This window comes from Erinaceus europaeus, chromosome X (genome assembly GCF_950295315.1).
Source record: "Erinaceus europaeus chromosome X, mEriEur2.1, whole genome shotgun sequence".
In the NCBI taxonomy this organism is placed as follows: domain Eukaryota; kingdom Metazoa; phylum Chordata; class Mammalia; order Eulipotyphla; family Erinaceidae; genus Erinaceus; species Erinaceus europaeus.
Window position 1 is genome coordinate 1,454,332 of NC_080185.1, and position 18,365 is coordinate 1,472,696.

General features: G+C 54.0%; 2 protein-coding genes and 1 pseudogene across 7 annotated transcripts; 2 read left to right on the forward strand and 1 right to left on the reverse strand.

Moving 5' to 3' along the window:
• The first annotated feature begins 3,255 nt into the window (after nucleotides 1-3,255).
• On the forward strand, nucleotides 3,256-5,546 carry RPL10 (ribosomal protein L10). Of its 2 annotated transcripts, XM_007538291.3 has the most exons (6): nucleotides 3,259-3,404; nucleotides 4,212-4,270; nucleotides 4,349-4,456; nucleotides 4,596-4,734; nucleotides 5,087-5,249; nucleotides 5,338-5,546. In XM_007538291.3, exons 1-6 carry the CDS (start codon nucleotides 3,328-3,330, stop codon nucleotides 5,488-5,490), a joined length of 699 nt encoding a protein of 232 aa, XP_007538353.2. In that variant the 5' UTR covers nucleotides 3,259-3,327; the 3' UTR covers nucleotides 5,491-5,546. The 2 variants fall into 2 exon arrangements, with proteins under 2 accessions (XP_060039196.1, XP_007538353.2); XM_060183213.1 differs by lacking the exon at nucleotides 5,338-5,546 and having other exon boundaries at nucleotides 3,256-3,404; nucleotides 5,098-5,206.
• Nucleotides 4,914-5,033, forward strand: LOC132536046 (small nucleolar RNA SNORA70; annotated as a pseudogene).
• Nucleotides 5,547-6,485: 939 nt separating the features above from the next.
• DNASE1L1 (deoxyribonuclease 1 like 1) lies at nucleotides 6,486-15,141 on the reverse strand. 5 transcript variants are annotated; one of them, XM_060183203.1, is made up of 8 exons: nucleotides 14,999-15,141; nucleotides 13,448-13,673; nucleotides 10,277-10,365; nucleotides 10,137-10,205; nucleotides 7,997-8,097; nucleotides 7,784-7,896; nucleotides 7,453-7,701; nucleotides 6,486-7,363 (listed from the first exon to the last, which is right to left on the reverse strand). In XM_060183203.1, exons 2-8 carry the CDS (start codon nucleotides 13,580-13,582, stop codon nucleotides 7,220-7,222), a joined length of 900 nt encoding a protein of 299 aa, XP_060039186.1. In that variant the 5' UTR covers nucleotides 13,583-13,673; nucleotides 14,999-15,141; the 3' UTR covers nucleotides 6,486-7,219. The 5 variants fall into 5 exon arrangements, with proteins under 5 accessions (XP_060039186.1, XP_007538355.1, XP_060039184.1 ...); XM_007538293.3 differs by having other exon boundaries at nucleotides 10,119-10,205; nucleotides 14,999-15,140; XM_060183201.1 differs by having other exon boundaries at nucleotides 10,119-10,205; nucleotides 15,009-15,124.
• Nucleotides 15,142-18,365: the final 3,224 nt, after the last annotated feature.

Here is an 18,365-nt window from a genome sequence, read left to right on the forward strand (position 1 = left end):
TTCCGTCCCAAGGGACACAGTCTTGTGATCGCAGGGTAGTCTCCCATGCCCATTCCCCTTTCGGGCCGAGGGTCCAAGGCACCTGCTCTTGGCTTTGGTGCTCTCCCCATGCTGCTCTCCAACCCGAGGGCCCGAGATTTCCATCCCCGGTCCCCTGGGGTTGCCCTTCCATCGGGGGCGCTCCTCCTTTCAGTGCCACAACCAGCAAGCAGCACAGCACAGGCGTCACATCGCTCGAGGAAGTCGCCTCCGGGAGCTTTCCCGGCTTAAAAGCACTGCGCGACCTTGCGGGATGGTTCCCCTGGCGGGCCGCCTGCCATGCATGCCAAGTCTGTGGCCCGGTTCAGAGCCCAGGCACCACAGGGGAGGTCCTATGGCCCCCGAGGAAGCTCCCGTGTGTATTGGTGTGTCTCCATCTCTCTGTCTCTGCACTCGGTTTCTTTCTTACGTTTTTGTGAGAGCGGCAGATTGAGCAGCCGTGTCGAAGCAGGGCACTGTGCAGGTGAGCTATGTCAGCGGAGCGGGACAGCTGGAGGGCCTAGGCCCACAAACAGTGGGCAAGAGGATTATGGGCGGGCGGGAGAGACAGCATGATGGTTCTGCAAAGAGACTTTCCTGCCTGGGGCTCCAACGTCCCAGGTTCAATACCCGGCACCAGCATGAGGCAGAGCTGCGCAGTGCTCTGCCGCTGGTGATAATGATGATAGTAATGGAATCTGCACTCTGCAGACTCTAGGGGACAGGCTTCCCATAGTGCTTGTCTACACCCGGGCTCCGCACTGTGGCGGGGCCACCTCTGAAGGACAAACAAAAGCCATTCTCTCTCTCTCTCTCTCTCTCTCTCAATATTTTTACTTATTTATTATTGGTTAGCAACATAGAGAAATCCAGATGGCAGGGGGAGCTAGAGAGCTAGAGAGACAGAGACACCTGCAGCACTGTTTCACCACTTGTACGCTTTCCCGTTACAGGGGTGACTGGAACCTAGCTCCTTGTACACTATATTTTTATTTTTTATATATTTTTGCCTCCAGGGTTATCACTGGGGTTATTACTGCATGACGAATCCACCACTCCTGGAGGCCACTTCTTCCCATTTTTGTTGCCCTTGTTGTTGTTGTTATTGTTGCCATTGATTTTGTAGTTGGGTAGGACACAGATAAATTGAGACAGGAGGGGAGACAGAGCAGGGAGAGAGAAGAAAGACACCTGCAGACCTGCTTCACCGCTCATGAAGCGACCCCCTATGCGGCAAGCTGGAGGCACAAACCAGGATCCTTATGCCGGTCCTTACCCTACTGCACTACCACCCGACCCCCCCTTGTACACTATAATGTGTGCACTTAATGGGGTTCACCACTGCCTAGCCCCAAAAGCCCTGCTCTCTGCCTGTGCCTGGCTCCCTCTGCTGCTGGCTTCCTACCAAGACTCTGTTGTGCTGTATCCTCTTTTCTGTCCTGTGGTTTGGAAAGTGTGTGTGTGTGTGTGTGTGTGTGTGTGTGTGTGTGTCCATTCAAACTGTCCTCTAGGATGCTTCCTCATCCAGCTTTGGCCTCTCATCTCCCCAGGTTCTAAGAACACTGAGCCTGTGCTTCCCTTGCTGACTGTCACAGAGGCTGCACATGTTGCTGCTCTTCTGATCAGATTCTGTACCATAGCTGCTTCTGTTCCTGTGCCCTGCTCCCACCATGGTCTTGGTCGTGCCTGTACCTTCAACAACCTGGGACATGACCCATGCGGGACATCCCGGTGCTGTTCCCCTAGGCATGCTCAGGGTCCCCGGAGTTTGGGGAAGCTTCTCCCTGTGTCTTGGCTAAGAACTCCTCCTGGCTTTCAGGGCCCCTTGGGCTCCAGCAGACCAGCCCTGGGCCTCAGACATGCAAGACCCCCTTCACCCAAGCTGCCTGTCACAGCCTTAGTGCCTCAGCCTGCCATCTCTTTGATTGCCCTAGTCAGCTCCTGCCTGCTGTTTGCAGCCGACAATCCTGGCCGAATGTGGGAGAGGGCCTCCACCAGTGTCATGGGGCCCCTGGGGTTTTCCTGAAAGGTGGGCTGGTTTCCTCGGGTCCCCGCCCTGTTCTTCCTTCCAGTGTCCTGTAGCAGGACTGTTCCAGATCACCTGCGGGTGGGGGTGGGGGACACCGTCCATCACCCCTTGGGATCCTGTGCAGCCTCAGGGACTGGGTGTTCTGAAGCCTTGCCAGGACTCGAGTCTGGGCAGGCCGGGAGGGAGAGGGCAGCGCTGCCGGGAGGGAGATGGAAGCAAAGCGGTTCAGAAGCCTGGGCTGAGATGTGGATGGGTGAAGTGACTATGCTCCCCTGCCGTGAGCTATTTCCTCTACCATGCCAGGGTGGGAGGGGAGGCCCTTAGGTGCTCAATGGGCCCCAGGCCGGTGGATCTTGAGGCTCTTCATGGGTCTTCTGAGGCACACGCTGCAGTCTCCAGGGAATAGAAAATAGGTGCCTCATTTTCAACCAGTCAGCTATGGACTTTCTGGTTCGGTAGAAGGGTCTGCTGTCAGGACCCTGGCTTCCCACCAACAAAGGCAGATGGGAAGAAAGGGCTTATCTCGGAGGGGCCCTGCAGTCCCAAAGGAGGCTACCAGGAAGCGTCCTGGCCCCGCCTGGGATCTTGAACACCAGGAGACCCGCTCCTGGGTGAGTTTCCTTTTTTTTTTTTTTTATTGTTGTTGTTATCGATGTCGTTGTTAGACAGGACAGAGAGAAATGGAGAGAGGAGGGGAAGACAGAGAGGGGGAGAGAAAGACAGACACCTGCAGACCTGCTTCACCCACCACCTGGGAAGCGACTCCCCTGCAGGTGGGGAGCCGGGGGCTCGAACCGGGATCCTTATGCCGGTCCTTGCGCTTCGCGCCACGTGCGCTTAACCCGCTGCGCTACCGCCTGACTCCCTGGGAGTTTTCTTTTAACTCTAGGAACACACCGCGCTCACCAAGGTTCCAGCCAAGCAAGAGTCAACCTAGACTCCTCCGCCCAAGACAGACATCCGGAGGCGGCCCTCAGGCTAACGTACCGGCTCCCCACTGGCCAGACAGCAGCGGGAGGCCGCCCAGCTCCACGCACCACGCCCGCACGCATGCGTAGAGCATTATAACATCTATGGTCGGATGTTTGGTAGAGTGTCCACAATCACCCGGCCGGGACTCTATGGTTCCTAGGCGTGAAGATAGGCTCCCTATATAAGGCATGCGCAGGCGGCCAATCGCCTCTTTTACTTCGGCGCGGTGAGTAGGTGCGCGTTGCATTTCATGTGGGTCTACTGCTTCTCCCCACCCCCACCACCGGGTCCAGGTCTGGCTTCCTTCTATGTTTCCGACTTTTGCGCTTTTTATTGCAGCCGCTGAAGACCGAAGTGTCGCCATGGGCCGTCGCCCCGCCCGATGGTAAGTGCTGGGGGAGAGCGGGGGCCACCTCGTTTCTCTGCTAGTAGCAGGTCAGGTGGGTCCTCTGGCGCTGTTCTGTTCCGGAGCCGCACTCTACCCCAACACCTTCCGGGTCGCGTTAGATTTTCCTTTATTCTCTGCGTGCCTTTTGAATTGTGTGCCTCTATTCGGTCGGCCTCCTATTTAGCTAGGGCCATCGATTGTCTCTGGATGCGAGTCGAGCTCCAGTTGGGCATGGGAGCAATGGCCGACTTGAACTGGGCTGCTTGTCCTGCATATTCCCTGCCTTTTCGTGCTCGAGCCTTTGTGCGCAAGTCCAGGCTTAGTTCCGGGCGACCTCCCTTGTGATCCCGGCTGCCAAGGGCAGTCTGGAAGAGTGCTTGGGCGACTCTTACGCCCTGCAGGGGGCGCCGTGAGTTCTTCCGGTTGGTGGGAGACCTCATGCCACGTGCCCACAGGACTGAACCGGGCTTCTTCAGCTACCATTATGAGCCAGCTTTGTGTGTAGTAGTGCTGGGAGGGTGAGGCACCAGCTGAAACTGGGAGAAGCAGTTCCAGACTTTGGAAGGTCTCTAGAAACCTTGAGAGTTGGTGAGGTGAATATGCTGTTGCCTGCGCAGTGAGGGTCTTAATCTTTGGACACTTCTCTAACCATGACCAACAGCCAGTTTTTAGGAACTGAGACAGGCAGGGTACTTAAATGTCATCCAGTTCTAGTAGGCCTGTATCTTGTTAATGAAGTAGGGCTTGGCTCGGTTGTCAAGCTCATGGAGTTCCTCCTGTGTTTTTTCTCCCCCACCTCTGCAGTTACCGGTATTGTAAGAACAAGCCCTACCCAAAGTCTCGCTTCTGCAGAGGTGTTCCTGGTAAGTACTGAATTTGCACAAGGCTTTGGTTGCACCGACCGGGTAACTTGACCATACACTCACCTGGTCCTTTTTCAGATGCCAAGATTCGTATCTTTGACCTTGGGCGGAAGAAGGCAAAAGTGGATGAGTTCCCACTCTGTGGCCACATGGTCTCAGATGAGTATGAGCAGCTGTCCTCTGAAGGTGAGACAGTGATGCCTGTCAGCACACGGCTTCTACTGCTGCTGTTTTCCCCTGGCCATGAGTTCCCTAACTCAGCCCAGGGCCTATGGGGGTCCCGTGGGTTGCTGTGCTGTCTTGTCACACCGCCGCTTTCCCCCAGCTCTGGAGGCTGCCCGTATTTGCGCCAACAAGTACATGGTGAAAAGCTGTGGCAAGGATGGCTTTCACATCCGAGTGCGACTCCACCCCTTCCACGTCATCCGCATCAACAAGATGCTGTCCTGTGCTGGGGCTGACAGGTGAGGCGGGCTTAGATTCTCACCAGGACAAAGTGAGTTTCCAGGGTGGATTTCAGTACCTGGTCCAGCACCAGGCCCTGGGAACAGCTTAGCCCATGCCTCTGCTTCCTGAGATAGTCGAGCCCCATGTCCTGGTGGTGCCTGGCAAGGGCTCTGGTCTGTTTGACACCTAGTGTTTTCTGCAGCCAATTAAGCCGACCCTGGTGCCCAGTGTGCAGTGGCTGCAGACAGCAGCCTCCTGGGTAGTGTATGCAGCCTGTTGCTTGTATAGGCTGCCCTAAGGGACCCTGGAGACAGCCCTTCCTGCTCTGTGTTCATTTTATGCCTGATCTCCTGCTGTCCCTAACCTTAGGCTCCAGACAGGAATGAGAGGAGCTTTTGGGAAGCCCCAGGGCACCGTGGCCAGAGTCCACATTGGCCAGGTCATTATGTCCATCCGCACCAAGCTGCAGAACAAAGAGCATGTGATTGAGGCCCTGCGCAGGGCCAAGTTCAAGTTCCCTGGACGCCAGAAGGTGAGCTATGCTGCAGTCTTTGTCAGGCTTTTATCCTCCCCCATCACACACCAGAATCCTGACTGATAACTTTCTGTTATGTCTTTAGATCCACATCTCCAAGAAGTGGGGCTTCACCAAGTTCAACGCAGATGAATTTGAAGATATGGTGGCTGAAAAGCGCCTCATCCCTGATGGCTGTGGAGTCAAATACATCCCCAACCGCGGTCCCCTGGACAAGTGGCGGGCCCTGCACTCCTGAGAGCCTCAGAGGTGTCCCTTAATCAATGACAATAAATCAAGATCATGATTATCTTAGTCTTTGCATCTGTATTTGTTGCTTGGGGGGTCACCCATGGAAAGACTTCGTGAAAGCAGCTGTGAAGGGGCCAGAAACAGTAACCGCTCTGAATCAGGCACACTCACCAGGGTGGGGGAATGGGAGAGACCACTACAACGGAGCTTCTTCCCTGTAGGTGGACACAGGGCAGCTTGGACATGGGTCCTTGTGTTCAACTAGGTTTCTTCCCTATGGGGATTGGCTGCAGATGCTTGGGGGGGGCCGGGGCAGTGGCTCAGATACAGTGGGCCAGACGGTATAAAGAAAGATACACTGTTGTGAAAGGACATTCTAGCACATCGTGATGCCTGGGGGGGCGGGGCAGTGTATAAAGAAAGATACACTCTTGTGAAAGGACAAGGTTCTATCACATCGTGATGGCGGAGTTGACTGTTACACCCACCAGAACAGTGATCAGCTCTGGTTTACAGAACATGGAACCTAGGGGCCTTGGACATGAGTCTGCATAGCCAGTCTGCTAGCTACCACTGCCCTTAGGTGGAACTTAATGTAGCACAGCGGGTTAAGCCAGGTGGTGCAAGCGCAAGGAACCAGCATAAGGATCCCAGTCTGAGACCCTGGCTCCCCACCTGGTGAAGCAGGTCTGCAGGTGTCTCTCCCCCCCCCCCCCGTCTTCCCATCCTCCATTTCTGTCCTATCCAACAATAAAAATCACAATAAAACAAGGGCAACAAATGGGAATATTTTTTTAAAAACTAACCTCTGAGAACCAGAACATACCAACATATCCAGGTCTTCTGCCACCCAGACCACTGACTGAGGCAAGGAGACCTGCCAAGCAAGCTGTCCTGCCAAGCAAGCTGTCCACCCATAATCCCTGGGACCCCCAGCACCTGAGTCGTGGTCGTTCTCCCCCACACACACACACACATCACCATGCAATTGCCCCAGCCACCTTGATTTTGTCTGAAACCAGCTTTATTCGCCCTTGAGATAAACCATAAAGTGGCTTAAATGGCCCGGTGCCCTGCTCGCTGTGGGGTGGGAGCGGTGCAGTTGGCCTTGTTGGAGCCACCATTGCAGGTGCTATGCTGTCTCCTGGCCTCACCCTGCCTGACCAGATGTTCACAGGGACTGGTTCCTGGGGGTAATTCCTGTGTGCCTGTGGCCTTCCTACCAGGCTTCCTCTGCCCGCCTTGGGCAGGCTGGCTGCTCAGCTGTTAGGAATCTGGGTTTGAGTAGTCCGCCTCCCCTTGTTTTCTAGTAAGTGTGTTGCTGGAGGGGCATGTGGGTGCTTTCCTGTCTGCCAAAGTCCCCACGGCCAGCTTTCTCCACGTATGTGGTTTCTTACCAGCACCTTAGATCTGATCTGTTGTGATTTCCCTAATTCCTGTGGTTTAGCCGAAATGATCTGCACCCCCTCTTGCCTCCCTCAGCCCTAGAGCCTGCTCACTCTACTCCTGGCCTCACCTCAAGGAAGAGGGGCAGGGGTCCAGCCTTGGGTCCCTACTTTCTCTTCTACACTCTAACACTAGCACAGGCCCAACCAAAGGACAACAGAAGCTGAGCCAAAGAAAGTAGCTGAAGGTGCTGCTTGGGGCTAAAGTCAGGCTGGGAGGGCCAAGCAGCTGGGCCTTGAGTCCTGAGATGGCAGCCTGGCCGGCACATCTGCGGGCAGGAGTCCTGGTGTTCAGGCCACTGGCCCCAGCTGGGGGGGCAGGAGTGGCAGCAGCAGAGATAGCAGCAGCAGCGGGCTCGGGCCAAGGGGTTGCCCCGTGTGGGCAGCCGTACTCAGCTCCACCTCCACTGGGTAGTGGTCGCTGATGTTGAGGGCCTGGGGACAGAATAGGGCAAAGCTTCAGTGAAGCACAGGCTGAGGGCACCTTCCCACACCCCAATCAGTTACCCCTCCTGCCCAGTTACCTCCAGCTCAGAGAGCAGGAAGCTCTTGGGGAAGTCAAAGGCCGCGGCGACCCTCAGCAGCTGCTGACAGCGCTCGCCGTGCAGCACAATGCGGTCGTAGGCGCAGTGGGTGCTGGCTCGCACCGTGGTGTCCTCGCCATCGCCAATGGCCCAGTGGAAGCCAGGCTGGGTCCGAAGCATCAGCTCCCCCAGGCGCTTTTTGCTCAGCGAAGCGCAGTCAGCGTTGAAGTCCCCAAGCAAGATCACCTCCTGCAGAGAGAACAGTGGTTGTGCCCGAAGGGCCCACAGACCTGTACTCTACCCCCTCCCTCCTGTGGTGGGCCCACTCTACCTCACTCTGCCACTGCTGGGAGACGTCCAGAAACACGTCGTACAGGGCGCCAAGCTCCTTCTCTACGGCCTTCGGCGTGGTGTGCAGCGGGATCAGCACCAGGCTGGGGAGCACTGCAAGGCCACTGTGCTCAGGCTGCCTTCCCACCACCTCCAGGAGCAGGCCCAGCAGAGCCCACCCTGGTCCCCCCCCTGCCCGCCCCGCCCCTTTTACCCTTGCTGGGCAGCGCAAACTGGGCCACGAAGGGCTCCCGGGCAAAGAGGTCGTCCTTGTCATTGTACACGTACTGTCCCAGGACCTTGGTCTTGTGCGTCCTGGGAATGGAGGGACAGGAAGCAGCGGCCCCTCGTGACTGATTTTGACTCTGAGTGTCACCTCAAGGCCTTGACCTCAGAGAGGGGCCTTGACCTGCTGCCCCCAAAGGGAGCTCTTCCCGACTCCACATACAGTACAGGAGCACTGCTGTCCCTGTTGTTTGAGGACAGATTTAAAACATTATTCCAGGAGGTGGCGCAGTGGCTTAAGCATGAGGTCCTGAGTTTGATCCCTGGAAGCACATGTATCAGAATCATGCTCTGGTTTTCTCCCTCTCTGTCATATAGTTCATTAAAAAAAAGTCAATGTCTGGGCTGGGTGGTGGGACACCTGGTTGAATGCACACGCTCAAAGAGCTGGCCTCAAGCCCCCAGCCCTATCTACAGGGGGAGAGCTTTACAAGTGGTGAAGCGGTGCTGGCAATGTCTCTTCCCCTTCCCTCTCAGTTCCTTGCTGTCTCTATCAAATAAATATTTTTTTAAAAAGGAGGGCGGGGGGTAGATAGCACAATGGTTATGCAAAGAGACTCTCATGCCTGAGGCTCCAAAGGCCCAGGTTCAACCCCCCGCCCCCGCACCACCATAAGTCAGAGCTGAATGGTGTTCTAGTTATAAAAATAAATAAATAAAACAGGGGGTCGGGCTGTAGCACAGCAGGTTAAGTGCTCATGGTGCAAAACTCAAGGACCGGCATTAAGGATCCTGGTTCGATCCCCCGGCTCCCCACCTGCAGGGGGGTGGCTTCACAAGCGGTGAAGCAGGCCTGCAGGTGTCTATCTTTCTCTCCCCCTCTCTGTCTTCCTCTCCTTTCTCCCTTTCTCTCTGTCCTATCTGGCAACAACAACAATAATAAACACAACAATGATAAAAACAACAAGGGCAACAAAAAAGGAAAATAAATAAATAAGATATTTTAAAATAAAATAAAAGGGCTATGGAGAGGGTCCGGGTGGTGGCGCACCTGGTTGAGCACACATGTTACAATGTGCACGGACCCAGGTTTGAGCCCCCGGTCGCCACCTGCAGGGGGAAAGCTTCTCAAGTGGCGAAGCAGGGCTGCAGGTGTCTCTTTCTCTCTCACCCTCTCTATCCCTCCCTTCCCTCTCGATTTCTGATTGTCTCTAGCCAATAAATAATAAAAGTTTAAATGGGCTATGTAGACAGCACAATGGTTATGCAAAAGGCTCTCATGCCTGAGGCTAGGAGGTACCAGGTTCAGTCTCCTGCACTACCATAAACTGGAGATGAGCAGGGCTCTGGTAATAAATAAATACATAAATAAATAAATAAATCCACCTGTTTAAAGCACAGGGACCAAGGAGACAGACAGCACATCAATTTGCAAAAGACTTTCCTGCCTGAAGCTTTGAGGTAGGTCCCAGGGTCAATACCCTGGCTGGCACTACTGCTGCAGGGAGCCTCTCCGGGCTGTGGGTGGCTCAGCGCCCTGCGGCAAGTTTGCTTGGTCGCCGTCAGCTGGCTGACACCAGGGGCAGCCCACTGCAGGCGCTGGCGTGGGTGACACCGAGCGAACACTGTGCAGCCATCTCCGGCTCCTTGGCTAGGGGTGAAGCCTACACTTCGTGCAACTGCTTTTCTTTCTCCTCTCTTGAACTTGGGTTTCTGCACGGGGCACTGTGTGCTCTCTACCAGGTGAACCCTCACTCTGGTCCCCTGTGTATCGTGTATCGTCTCAGGGGGGAGGTCTTTCCCGACCACCCCTTTCCCTCTTGGTTTAATCTCAAAGGTTGTGCTCCAGATACAGACACTTCAGGCTGTTTCTGGAAACTGGGGCCCCCTGGGCCTCTTCCCAGAAACGGTAGCCACTCCCCCCACTCCCACGGCGGCCCACCAACCCTGAGCCCATGGCCTCCAAGAGGAGAGGGCAGGGCTGCCATTTGGGTGGCAGACTGGCTGGGGTGGAGGAGAGGGTTCCGGAATGAAGCCTTCAACGAGAGACCACGCAGCGAGGTGAGGGTGCCTGCTGGAGGAAGGCTGCACACTGCCGGCGGTGTCCTCACCGGTAGATGTACACGTACTTCTCCATGTACGTGCTGCGTCCCAGCAAGGGGCTGCTCAAGTACTCGTAGGGCCCGGAGTCATCGAACCTGGCGGGGGGGCCGGGGTCAGTGGCCGCGAGGGGCCGGGCCCCAGATCACACCCACCGAGGCCTCCTCACCGATTGAGTTCCCGCAGCAGCAGCTTGATGGCGCCGTCCGAGGAGTCCACCACCTCCTGCAGCACCATGACGTCACAGCGAGCCACGATCTGCGGGATCCCCGGGAAGGCGGGGCGCGCTCAGTGCCGGCCCCCGGGGGAGGGGCCTCGAACCTGGGAGCGGCCCCTGAGCGGTCCCCAGAGCCGCAGAGAAGCGGCGGGGTGGGAGGGCGGTGGCCGCGCCCTGTGCGCGCATCTCCTGCCGGCGGGAGCTGGGCTGAGCTCCGCTTCCGCGTGCAGGGCGGGCCGAGCTTCGGGAGCGGGCACGTCTGGAGGTGTTTCTCTTTCCCTTGCCCTCTTTTTTCCCCTCGCTCCGAATCCGCCGCTCCTGGCGGCCATTTTTTCCATCTCGCTGTCTCTTTTCTAATTAATTAATTAATTGCTTTCCCCTTTTGTTGCCCTTGTTGTTTTATTGTTGTAGTTATTATTGTTGTTGTTACTGCTGTCGTCGTTGTTGGACAGGACAGAGAGAAATGGAGAGAGGAGGGGAAGACAGAGAGGGGAGAGAAAGACAGACACCTGCAGACCTGCTTCACCGACTGGGAAGCGACCCCCCTGCAGGTGGGGAGCCGGGGGCTCGAACCGGGATCCCCGGCCGGTCCTTGCGCTTTGCGCCACGTGCGCTTAACCCGCTGCGCTACCGCCCGACTCCCTTCTTTTTCTATTTTTATTTAACAGGGCAGAGAGAAATTGACAGGGGAGGGGAGATAGAGAGGGAAAGAAAGGTAAGACACCTGAAGACCTGCTTCGCTGCTCATGAAACCTGCAGGTGGGGAGCGGGGGCTCGAACACTGGTCCTTGCACATAGTACTATGTGTGCTTAACCAAGTGCGCCACTGCCCAGCCCCCCTCTCACTGGCTGTCTCCTGTTCCCCTCTCAGTTTGTCTCTGCCCTATCAAATCAAAATAAAATAAAATGGGGGGGAAGCCCACCAGGAGTTGTGGATTCAGTGTACCAGCATCGAGCCCCAGCGATAATACTAGTGTCAATTAAAAATAAAATAAGGGCGGTAGCGCAGCGGGCTAAACGCAGGTGGCGCAAAGCACAAGGACCTGCGTAAGGATCCTTCTTCCAGCCCCCCCCCCCCCCCCCCGCTCCCCACCTGCAGGGGAGTCTCTTAACAAGCGGTGAAGCAGGTCTGCAGGTGTCTCTCTTTCTCTCTCCTTCTCTGTCTTCCCCTCCTCTCTCCATTTCTCTCTGTCCTATCCAACATCAATAACAACAATAATAACTACAATAAAAGAACAAGGGCAACAAAAGGAAATAAATAAATATAAATAAATAAACTAAGGGGGCTAGGCAGCAGAACGGAGTACCAGCTAAGTGCATATGTTATCATGTGTAAAGACCTGCATTGGAGCCCCACTCCCCACCTGCAGGGGGAGGCTTCACAAGCGATGAAGCATGTCTGTGGGTATCTCTGTCTCTCTCTCTCCCTGTCTGTCTCCCCCTCCTCTCCATTTCTCTCTGTCCTATCAAATAAAAAAATACAAAAAGGGGGGATAGCTGTCAGGAGTGGTGGATTCATGTGCTGGCACCGAGCCCCAGCAATAACCCTGGTGGTAATAAAAATAAGTAAATAAAGAAAATCTTTTTAAAATGAATAAAATAGGGAGTCAGGCGGTAGTTCAGCGGGTTAAGCGCAGGCGGCGCAAAGCGGCGCAAAGGACAATGACCGGCGTAAGGATCCCGGTTCGAGTCCCCAGCTCCCCACCTGCAGGGAGGTCACTTCACAGGCGGTGAAGCAGGTCTGCAGGTGTCTCTCTCTCTCCCCCCTCTGTCTTTCCCTCCTCTCTCCATTTCTCTCTGTCGTAACAATGACGACATCACTAACAACAATAGTAACTACAACAATAAAACAACAAGGGCAACAAAAGAGAATAAATAAAATAAAAATTTTTAAAAAGAATAAAATAGGGGCCAGGTGGTGGCACACCTGGTTAAGTGCACACATTACAGCGCACAAGGACCAGGTTCAAACCCCTGGTCCCCACCTGCAGGGGGAAAGCTTCACAAGTGGTGAAGCAGGGCTGCAAGTGTTTCTGCTTCTCTCCCTCTCTACCTCCCCCTCCCCTCTCAGTTTCTCTCTGTCTCTATCCAATAATAAATAAATAAAATAGAAATAGAAGATTTTAAAAAATAAATAAAATAAGGAGAGAAAAGAAAAGATCAGGGCATGGGTGGGGGTATCTAGCATAAAGTTTATGCAAAGAAACTCATGCCTGAGTCTCTGAAGACCCAGGTTCAATCCCCTGCACCACCATAAGCCAGAGCTGAGCAATGCTCTGGTAAACAATACAAAATAAAAAAAATAGGGGGCCAGGTGGTAGTGCAGCAGGTTCAAGCCCCTGACACCCCACCTGTGGGGGGGGTCACTTCACACATGGTGAAGCAGGTCTGCAGGTGTCTGTCTTTTTCTCCCCCTCTGTCTTCCCCTCCTCTCTCCATTTCTCTCTATCCTATCCAACAACAACAATAATAAGGGCAACAAAAAAAGAAAAAAATGGCCTCCAGGAGCAGTGGATTCGATTCATAGTGCAGGCACTAAGCCCCAGTGATAACTCTGGAGGCAAAAAATAAATAAAATAAATTAAAAACCTGAGAAATGTCATGCATGTACAGACTACTGTATTTTACTGTTGACTATAAACCATTTTTTAAATTTGTAATTTAGTTATTCCCTTTTGTTGCCTTGTTTTACTATTGTAGTTATTATTATTGTTGTTATTGATGTCATTGTTGTTGGATAGGACAGACAGAAATGGAGAGAGGAGGGGAAGACGGGGGGAGGAGAGAAAGACAGACACCTGCAGACCTGCTTCACCACCTGTGAAGCGACTCCCCTGCAGGTGGGGAGCCGGGGGCTCGAACCGGGATCCTTACGCCAGTCCTTGCGCTTTGTGCCACATGCGCTTAATCCGCTGCACTACCGCCCAACCATTAATCCCCCAATAAAGAAATAAAGAGCTGAGAAAGACTACATGCCACACCTCACTGCACCCATCTCACAGAGGAGGAGACTGAGGCCCAGGGCAGGGAAGGGATGTGTCTCTTCTGGGCCACGTCTCTGGGGATTGGCAGGCAAGGGTGGAGGTCCCAAGAAGCACAGCTTCCCTGCAGTGAGAAGCCTACCCGAACTAAGGTGTCCATCACATGTTCCCTGGCCATCTTGCTAAGAGTCAGCCGCTGGGCGTTGAAGGCACAGATGCGAAAGGCCTCAGCCCCACTGGCCAGAAATAGCAGCAGGAGCGCGGCCAGGAGGTGCATGGCTATGTTCAGAATTCGGGGATCTCCCAGCAGAATCCAGGTCGTCTCTGGGTATGGTTCTAACTGGGCTCGGTCAAGGCTCCAGAAGGTCCTGGCAGTATAGGGCAGAGAAGGTCGTGTTCATCCTGCTCAGCATAGGGCTACCGATAGCAGACAGCCTTTCTCCTTACGGACACCTTGCGACCCTGGTGCAGGCCTGTCAGTGCGCCAAGGTATACAGAGCGTTCATCTGTCTGCACACAGCGTGGGGCACAGAGCCACCCCCACCACCCACACACTGAGTGTCCCTGGACCAGCACCCGCTCCCTGCCCCCGCCTGTGCGGACCTACCACAGGGCAGCCACGCCAGGGTGTCAGGACCGGCTGCCTGGCACAGCTCTGGGGCTTGGGCCCTCGGTAGTGGCTGTGTCATCATAGCACCGCCCCGTGTGCGCGCTCCTGCTGCCCACTGTCCACTGCATGGTGAACACACCGCTACCAGCCCCGTGCAGGGCACTTGGCTCTATGGGCGTGGCTTGGAGCCCTGGGGCATATACCCAGATCATCTGGTAGTTCTATTTTTACCGTCCTGAGGAACTGCAGATCTGTTTTCCAAGGAGGCACACTGTCTTCAGGTCTGGAGTGCAGGGCCGGGTGGCTGACCTCAGGGCTGATGACGAGTTTTTCCCACTATCAGCAACTAGGAGAACTGGCTCCTGTCTCTCTCTCCCCATTTGTGAGCTATTATCTTCAAGATAAACTCTCAGTGTAATTGCTGGGTCCAGGGTTGCATGCACTTACGGCGATGCCAGATACCACCAGGTCACCCCACTAGTGTGATGAAGCCTCCTTCCACCCGGCCTCGCTTACCCAAGAGCCTTCCTATTCACCAGCTAGGCAGCAGCCCCTTAGTTTACCTCAGTCTCTGGCTCCTGCCCTGTTTGGGACTCGGCTCCTTCAGCAGCCTAAGTCCCCGGCTGGCTCTCCCATGGAAATACTAGCCAAGCCTGGCTGAGTGCACTCAGGGCAGGCAGGGAGCTTCCTCCGGTCTCTGCACTTCTGTCTGCCTGCTTAGCTCGGTCATCTGGGTCATGGTGGGTCTGCCTTTCTTACGTCTCAGTCTCAGTGCCTGTATCTGCCCAGCCACCTGCTTTGTCACTCATGCCTGCTCTGGTGCCTATTCTGGGATGGCTGGACATTTGGACAGCCGAAGGTAGTCAAGGGCCAAAGGCAGGCTTGGAAGCTCTGGGGCTAGGGACTCCTCAAGGACCAAGGGGAGGAAGAACCAGAGCAAGTGTCCTGCCTCAGCCCCAAACCAGGCCAAGTCCCAGTGCTAAGCCTTTGCCCCAACCCTGGGCTTGTTTCCTTGTTGCACTCAGCCCTCTCCCACGCTGGGTGCCTTGGCCTTCCCTCCCCCTCTGCTCAGGGGGCCCATACCTCTGCAGACCCGCTGGTCTTCTCGCTGCTTGTGCGGCTTGGGCTGATATCCACACCGCCTGGGATGTTAGCACTTGAGCAGAGAAATGAGGAAGAGGCTGTGTGACGGCACACCCAAGGTCCGCCCCAACCCTTCCAGGGGGGTTGGCCTGGGAACTGTCGTTCAGCCCTCCCACCCTCATCCAGTCCCGCCTTCCCGGTCTGTGAGTCCTCCCTGTGGGCCTCTGGCTTTTAACAAGCGGTTCCGGTGCTACACCGTCTCTGCTGGGGTGGGGGCGGGGGGTGGGTGGAGGGGAGCGCTAACAGAGAAACTGCTGCAGAGATGGGGCCTGAGGCTGTGGACTCTTAGGCTGGCTGTGGGCAGTGGCCTGGGGGAACTAGCTGAAGGCTATACAAGTCGTCTTCATCCCTCTCCCTCTTTCTTCTTCCATTCTTTTTTTCTTCCTTCTCTTTCTCCCTCCCTCCCTCCCTCCCTCCCTTCCTTCCTTCCTCTCTTACTGGGGTATCACCCCTCCAGGCCTGCTTTTCAGATAGAAAGAGAGACATGAGGGGGGTAGCACAGTGGATCTGTAGATTTTCCTGCCTGAGGTTACAAGGTCCCAGGTTTGGGGGTCGGGCGGTGGCGTAGCGGGTTAAGCGCATGTGGTGCAAAGCGCAGGGACCAGCGTAAGGATCCCGGTTCGAGCCCCCGGCTCCCCACCTGCAGGGGAGTCACTTCACGGGCGGTGAAGCAGGTCTGCAGGTGTCTGTCTTTCTCTCCCCCTCTCTGTCTTCCCCTCCTCTCTCCATTTCTCTCTGTCCTATCCAACAACGAATTGCGTCAACAAGGGCAATAATAATAACCACAACGAAGCTACAACAAGGGCAACAAAAGGGGGAAAAATGGCCTCCAGGAGCGGTGGATTCATGGTGCAGGCACCGAGCCCAGCAATAACCCTGGAAGAGGGGAAAAAAAAAAAAAAAAAAAAAAAAAAACAAGGTCCCAGGTTTATTCCCTAACACCACCAACAAACCAGAGCTGAGCAGTGCTCTGGTCCCCCCCCACTATCTCTCATAAAAATAAATAAATTAGGGGGTCAGGCGGTGGCGCAGTGGGTTAAGCGCATGTGGCGCAAAGCGCAGGGACCGGCGTAAGGATCCCGGTTCGAGCCCCCGGCTCCCCACCTGCAGGGGAGTCGCTTCACAGGTGGTGAAGCAGGTCTGCAGGTGTCTATCTTTCTCTCCCCTTCTCTGTCTTCCCCTCCTCTCTCCATTTCTCTCTGTCCTATCCAACAACGAATTGCGTCAACAAGGGCAATAATAATAACCACAATGAAGTTACAACAAGGGCAACAAAAGGGGGAAAAAATGGCCTCCAGGAGCGGTGGATTCATGGTGCAGGCACCGAGTCCAGCAATAACCCTGGAGGAGGAAAAAAAAATTAATTAATTAAATTAAATAACCCGATTCCCAGCTACAGGGGGAGGAAGCAAGTCTGCAGGTGTCTCTCTATCTCCCCTCTCTCAATTTCTCTCTGCCTTATCAAATAAAATAAAATGAAAAAATGGGGAAAATCTTAGCCAATATCTCTAGTTTTATAGTGCTGGCACTGAGACCCAACAACAACTCTGGTGGCAATAAAAAATACATAATGAAAATAAAACAAACTACGTTTTAAAAAAAGACAGAACTAGGTGGTCGGGATGTGGTGCACTACGTTAAGTGAACATAGTATGAACTGCAAGGACTTGAGCAAGGATCCTGGTTCGAGCCCCCAGTTCCCCATCTGCAGGGGGAGTCGCTTCACAAGTGGTGAAGCAGGTCTGCAGGTGTCTGTCTCTCCCCCTCTCTGTCTTTCCCTTCCCTCTAAATTTCTCTCTGTCCTATCCAATAAAATAGAAAAAATGGCCCCCAGGAGTAGTGGATTTGTAGTGCCAGTGCCGAGCCCCCATAACAATAACCCTGGAGGCAGACCAAAAAAAGAACTAGAAGGATGCCAGGGCACTGAAGCTCATGACAATGTAACAATGCAAACGCACTATCCCAATGAGCACTGATTGGCACGCCCAAGGTTTCTGGTTTGATCCTTAGCATTGCAAATACCACAGCGATGCTATGGCTTCTCTCTCTGTCTTATGTGAAACTCTCCTATGTAAAAAATGAAATTTAAAAAAAATAATAAAAAGACAGGATGGCAGAGGACCTACTGGGGGTTGTATTCTTATGTGGAAAACTGAGAAATTTTATGCATGTACAAACTATTGTATTTACTGTCAACTGTAAAGCATTAATCCCCCAATACAGAAATAAAAAATAATAAAAAGACGGGACTCAGTGGTGATTGGCCCAGTAGAGTGTGCACGTCATTATACATGAAGACCCAGGTTCAAACTCCCGGACCCCATGTGCAAGGGAACATTCAGGAACAGTGGAGAGTCGCTGCAGGTGTCTCTTCATGTTTCCCTTTCTGTCCTGTTCTCTAGCTCTCTCCCCTCCCCCTTTCTTTCTTTTATTGCCACCAGGTTTAGCCTGGTTCAAAGCCAGCACTGTGAGCCCATGGCTTTTTCTTTTTTAATTTTCCCTTTTCTTGCCCTTGTTTTTTCATTGTTGTTGTAGTTATTATTGTTGATGTCGTCATTGTTAGATAGGACAGAGAGAAATGGAGAAACGAGGGGAAGACAGAGAGGGGGAGAGAAAGACAGACACCTGCAGACCTGCTTCACCACCTGTGAAGCGACTCCCCTGCAGGTGGGGTGGCGGGGGCTGAACTGGGAGCCTTACACTGGTCCTTGCGCTTTGCGCCACATGTGCTTAACCCGCTGCGCCACCGCCCAACTACCCTGAGCCACGGCTTTTATGCCTGTGGCATTAAAGGTCCCACGTTCAATCCCCAGTACCGCCATAAGCTAGAGCTTCACCCAGTGACTTGGGTGAAAAATAAAAAGATAGGCTGGGGAGACAGCATAAGGGCTATGCAAAAGATTTTCCTGCCTGAGGCCTTGATGTCTCAGGTTCAGTTCTCAGAACCACCATCAGCCAAAGCTGAGCAGGTCTCTGGTCCCAATCTCTTGCTCTGTATCTCTCTCTAGTTCAGATAAATAAAATATTTAAAACAATGAAAAGGACAGTTTCTTTTTATTTATTTATTTATTTATTTATTTATTTATTGTTTTGCCTCCAGGGTTATTGCTGGGACTTGGTGCTGATCCTGGAGGCCATTTTTCCCCTTTTGTTGTCTTTGTTGTTTTTATCACTGTTGTAGTTATTTACTATTGTTGTTGCTACTGTCGTTGGATGGACAGAGAGAAATGGAGAGGGGAGGGGAAGACAGAGAGGGGGAGAGAAAGACAGACACCAGCAGACCTACTTCACCGCTTGCCGGTCCTTA

Excerpts from the sequence above, each read along its gene's own strand:
- RPL10 (XM_007538291.3), top strand. The coding sequence starts at position 3,328 with ATGTTTCCGACTTTTGCGCTTTTTATTGCAGCCGCTGAAGACCGAAGT. Across the intron at positions 4,457-4,595 it reads TGAGCAGCTGTCCTCTGAAG|CTCTGGAGGCTGCCCGTATT; the intron begins GTGAGACAGTGA and ends GCTTTCCCCCAG. Across the intron at positions 5,250-5,337 it reads AGTTCCCTGGACGCCAGAAG|ATCCACATCTCCAAGAAGTG; the intron begins GTGAGCTATGCT and ends TTATGTCTTTAG.
- DNASE1L1 (XM_007538293.3), bottom strand. The coding sequence starts at position 13,582 with ATGCACCTCCTGGCCGCGCTCCTGCTGCTATTTCTGGCCAGTGGGGCT. Across the intron at positions 8,098-10,118 it reads AAGTACGTGTACATCTACCG|GACGCACAAGACCAAGGTCC; the intron begins GTGAGGACACCG and ends CTCCATTCCCAG. Across the intron at positions 7,364-7,452 it reads TCCTGCTCTCTGAGCTGGAG|GCCCTCAACATCAGCGACCA; the intron begins GTAACTGGGCAG and ends TTCTGTCCCCAG.